This window comes from Orycteropus afer, unplaced genomic scaffold, assembly GCF_000298275.1.
Source record: "Orycteropus afer afer isolate SDZICR_OR568_19922 unplaced genomic scaffold, OryAfe1.0 scaffold00883, whole genome shotgun sequence".
Taxonomy (NCBI): domain Eukaryota; kingdom Metazoa; phylum Chordata; class Mammalia; order Tubulidentata; family Orycteropodidae; genus Orycteropus; species Orycteropus afer.
In genome coordinates this window covers 328,937-331,830 of record NW_006922470.1, presented here as the reverse complement: position 1 = coordinate 331,830, position 2,894 = coordinate 328,937, and the positions used below count along the sequence as shown (strand labels likewise).

Sequence of the window (2,894 nt, the reverse complement as noted above, 5' to 3'; positions counted from 1 at the left end):
AGGTCAAGATGATTGTCCCTAATTAGAATATGATCTCAGTTCAAATGATGACTGGTAAAAATAATTGTAAATTAAATATTATTTTGAAACTTTAAAAGTTTTATTTAAATATATTGCTTTAACATTGTATACATTTTCATATTTATCTAGTTGAGGAGAAGAAGCACGAATTTGATAGAAGTATTAATTTGGTAGGAAAAGAAAATAGTTTTACTAGTAAGGATTAGTTTAGTCCAAATCAAGTAAGCATCACTTCATAAGCAAAAAACAGGGAATCTCATTTTCTTGTTTTCTAAGATGATTTATCTTTTGTTATAAGAACAAATCCTATAAAAACAAAGAAAACATGTCCTGTAATAGTTCATACATAATAGTAATTCACAAAGGATAGTAAAAATGTAGACTTCTTATAACATGTCAAACTAATGATCTTATGATTTTTGAGAGCTTTGCAAAATATGTATACTCATTTATGCTTTATTGAGTAGTGTCTCTGGGTGGGTTCTTTAGAGAAATAAAACCAGTGTAAATTATATATGTAGATAGATAGATAGATAGATAGACAGAAAGAGATTTATCTCAGATTAATGGCTCACAATATAGTAAAAGCTTGCAAGTCCCTAGGTGGTGGGTCAGACAGCAAGCCAGAGACTTCTCCTGTCTCACTTAACTAAAGCATCTGACAAACCTAAGATTGGCAGGTAATATGGTTGGCTATTGGCTCAAAGGTTGTGCAGGCTAATGAATCCCATGATCTGCAGATAATACGTCATGTTGCTGCTCAGATCCAAAGAACCTGATTCAGATGATGATGAGCAAGCTTTTCCAGAACATCCATATACATTGGAAACAGGCCATACCCCTAAGGAAAACCGCTTTCAGATGATTGGCTGTTCATAACAGATATCATCAAGGAGGTGGTTACATTGTATTAGTTCACATGTTGAACGACTACATCGTAACTGCTAAGCCACTGAGAATCATGGCCCAGCCAATTTGACACGCAAATTTAACCCTCACAGGTGGTATAGATTTAATGGCAGGAATGGAGATCAGTTAAAGAATACATAGAGTAAGGATGTATCTTTAACAGTAATGTTGAAAAAAGTCCTATTTATCTATGGAAAGAGATCTATTTTACTGTGTTGTCATTGAACCACTAACTTTGGCAATTCTGAGTTCCAATTTAATATGTTGAGACAAAGAAATATTGATTATGGGCCTAAATTTTATTATTTGTTGTTGTTGTTATGTGCCATCGAGTCGTCCCCGACTCATAGCGACCCCTCCTTGGGTTTCCGAGGCAGTATCACTATGGAAGTAGGATTGCCCAACCTTCCTTCCGAGGAGTGGCTGGTGGGTTTGAACTGGTTAGCAGTCAAGTGCTTTAGCCACTATGCTACCAGAGCTCCCTTTATTATTATTTGTAGCATAGTTAAATATGCTACATTTACATGGTTTAATGCATAAATCTATTTGGTTTCTGGGTTCAGTTAATAGATTCACCAAAGCTATTACTAGTTAGTCTTTAAATTTGGATAGTTTGTAGTGAGAGTTCACACTGCAAGATATACAAGACACTTTCTCAATCTATTTAATTCCTTTCTTCAAATATAAATAGTTTGAATAGCCAAGGACATAAGTGGGTGCCTTCAGTTGCCATTATCACAAGAGAGAGCCAAGAAACTGTTAGGAACTTACTTTTTGCTTTCTCAGTTTCTGCATGGCCAATATTACCTCCTTATTTCTTAATGTGTAGATCAAAGGGTTTAAGAGAGGGGTGAAAACAGTATAGAATATTGAAAGAACTTTATCCACTGGGAAGTTGTTGGAAGGCCAGACATAGAGAAAGATGCAGGGCCCAAAGAAGAGGATCACCACGGTGACATGGGCAGTCAGTGTGGCCCGAGCCTTGGCCATGCCAGCTGATGATTGACGTCGCACGGTGACCAGGATGACTGTGTAGGAGATGAACAAGAGCACAAAGGAGCTCATACTCACGAGATCACTGTATGAAAGCATCAGTATCTCAAGGACATAGGTATCAGTGCAGGCCAGTTTAATAACCAAGGGAAGGTCACAGAAAAAGCTGTCAACATTGTTTGGACCACAGTATGGAAGCTTTACTATGAAGACAAACTGACTTGCTGAGTGCAGGATGCCAATGAGCCAGGAGCCCACCACAAGGCCTATGCACTTGTGTATACTCATGAAGGCTGCATATTGCAGGGGTCGACATATGGCTACATACCTATCATATGCCATGGCCACAAGGAGCATCATTTCACCACCACCAAAGACATGTTGAAAGAATATCTGGGCCATGCAGCCCTCAAAGGAGATGGTTTTATGCTCCGTGAGGAAGTCAATAATCATTTTGGGAGTGGCAAAACTGGATAGACACACATCAATGAAGGAGAGGTTGCTGAGCAGGAAGTACATGGGCGTGTGGAGCGCAGGTTCAGAGAGGACTGTGAGCACAATGAGGAGGTTTCCCAGCACAATTGACAAATAGAAGTGTGTGAAAAATGCAAAATAGAATAGTTGTAGCTCTCGAGAACCTGAAAGACTGTGCAATACAAATTCAGTCACTCTTGAGTTATTTCCTTGGTCCATGATTTCAAGTTTCTGAAATCAGTTCAGAAAATTTCCTACAAAGTGAAATGGAAAGGGAAATGACATCATAGAATTGTGCGAGCAAGGAAACTTAAGTCCAGTGTGGTAATCTGATTTCAGTCTATATACTTTGTACTTTAGATGTTCAGACTAGTGTTGTTTTGTGCCATTGAGTATATTCTGACTCAGTGAACCTGATAGGCCAGAATAGAACTCTGCCTATAATGTTTAATAGGCTATAATCTTTACTCTGGTAGCATGGTGCCTAAGGCACTTGA

At 38.3% G+C, this 2,894-nt stretch overlaps 1 protein-coding gene across 1 annotated transcript; it reads right to left on the bottom strand.

The window, feature by feature from the left end:
- Positions 1-1,689: 1,689 nt before the first annotated feature.
- On the bottom strand, positions 1,690-2,619 carry LOC103212211 (olfactory receptor 4K15-like). The gene has a single exon (XM_007958218.2). The coding sequence runs from the start codon at positions 2,614-2,616 to the stop codon at positions 1,690-1,692; it is 927 nt and encodes a 308-aa protein (XP_007956409.1). The 5' UTR covers positions 2,617-2,619.
- Between the last annotated feature and the right edge of the window lie 275 nt (positions 2,620-2,894).

Bases quoted from the DNA above. Each gene is read 5' to 3' on its own strand.
- LOC103212211 (XM_007958218.2), bottom strand. From the start codon at position 2,616: ATGGACCAAGGAAATAACTCAAGAGTGACTGAATTTGTATTGCACAGT.